The sequence below is a fragment of the Mesitornis unicolor genome, unplaced genomic scaffold (genome assembly GCF_000695765.1).
Source record: "Mesitornis unicolor isolate BGI_N332 unplaced genomic scaffold, ASM69576v1 scaffold36145, whole genome shotgun sequence".
Classification (NCBI taxonomy): Eukaryota; Metazoa; Chordata; class Aves; order Mesitornithiformes; family Mesitornithidae; genus Mesitornis; species Mesitornis unicolor.
The window spans coordinates 588-1333 of NW_010185433.1; the positions used below are offsets into that span (position 1 = coordinate 588).

The 746-nt window shown below is 61.0% G+C and overlaps 1 protein-coding gene across 1 annotated transcript in view; it reads right to left on the reverse strand.

The window, feature by feature from the left end:
* The window catches only part of CRLF1 (cytokine receptor-like factor 1), a gene marked incomplete at both ends in the record, with an annotated part of 2141 nt that overhangs the window by 514 nt on the left and 881 nt on the right, over positions 1 to 746 (reverse strand). Inside the window, 3 exon segments of the mRNA XM_010184850.1 lie at positions 1 to 97; positions 207 to 364; positions 528 to 697. The exon segment at positions 1 to 97 is cut by the window's left edge and continues 2 nt beyond it. Coding sequence (XP_010183152.1) covers positions 1 to 97; positions 207 to 364; positions 528 to 697 — 425 coding nt within the window.

Sequence of the window (746 nt, forward strand, 5' to 3'; positions counted from 1 at the left end):
TGCCGAAGGGGTTACAGCGCACCTGGACGAAGTAGACGGTGCCGGGGCGGAGGCCGGCCAGGCGGCAGGAGGTCTGGTTGCCCACATCGTCCACCACCTTGGGGAGGAAGGGACAGCAACACTGGCGTGGTTGGGTGCCGTCCCAGTTGGGTATCCCACGCCATCCCAATTGGGCTTCTGGCACCATCCCGGTGATGCTGACCCACCTTCCACTCCGAGCTGTCCTCCACCCGGTACTGGATCTGGTATTTGGCTTGGAAGAGGAAATCCTTGAGTGCTGGAGGGGAGCTCCAGCGCACGCTCAGCTGGTCCTCCAGGTCGCCCACCCGGCTGACGTGGACATCCGACGGCGGGTCCGTGGTGACTGTTGGGACGGCGTTAAGGAGCCGCAGATGTGGAAAAAAAACCCCACCCCAAACTCGCAGAAAATAGCCTAATTCAATTAGGAGCAATTCTGCTCACATATCACCCATTTCCTGCTGCCCCCCCCACCCTCTCAAGAGGTCACCGGTGCCACCATTGCTCACCCACGTCGAGGATGTCCAACATGACGACATCGGAGACGGCCACCCCCAGCCGGTTGGAGGCCTCCACCCAAATCTCATAGGGCGTGAAAAGAGCCAGGTCCTTGGGGATGTGGCAGGAGTAGGGCCCGGCCGTGTGGTACTCCTGGCACGTGTTGTCCCGGCCGTACCACCTGCAGGTGGGTGCTCAGCCTTTAAATCCCAAACTGGAGGTTTTGGGGT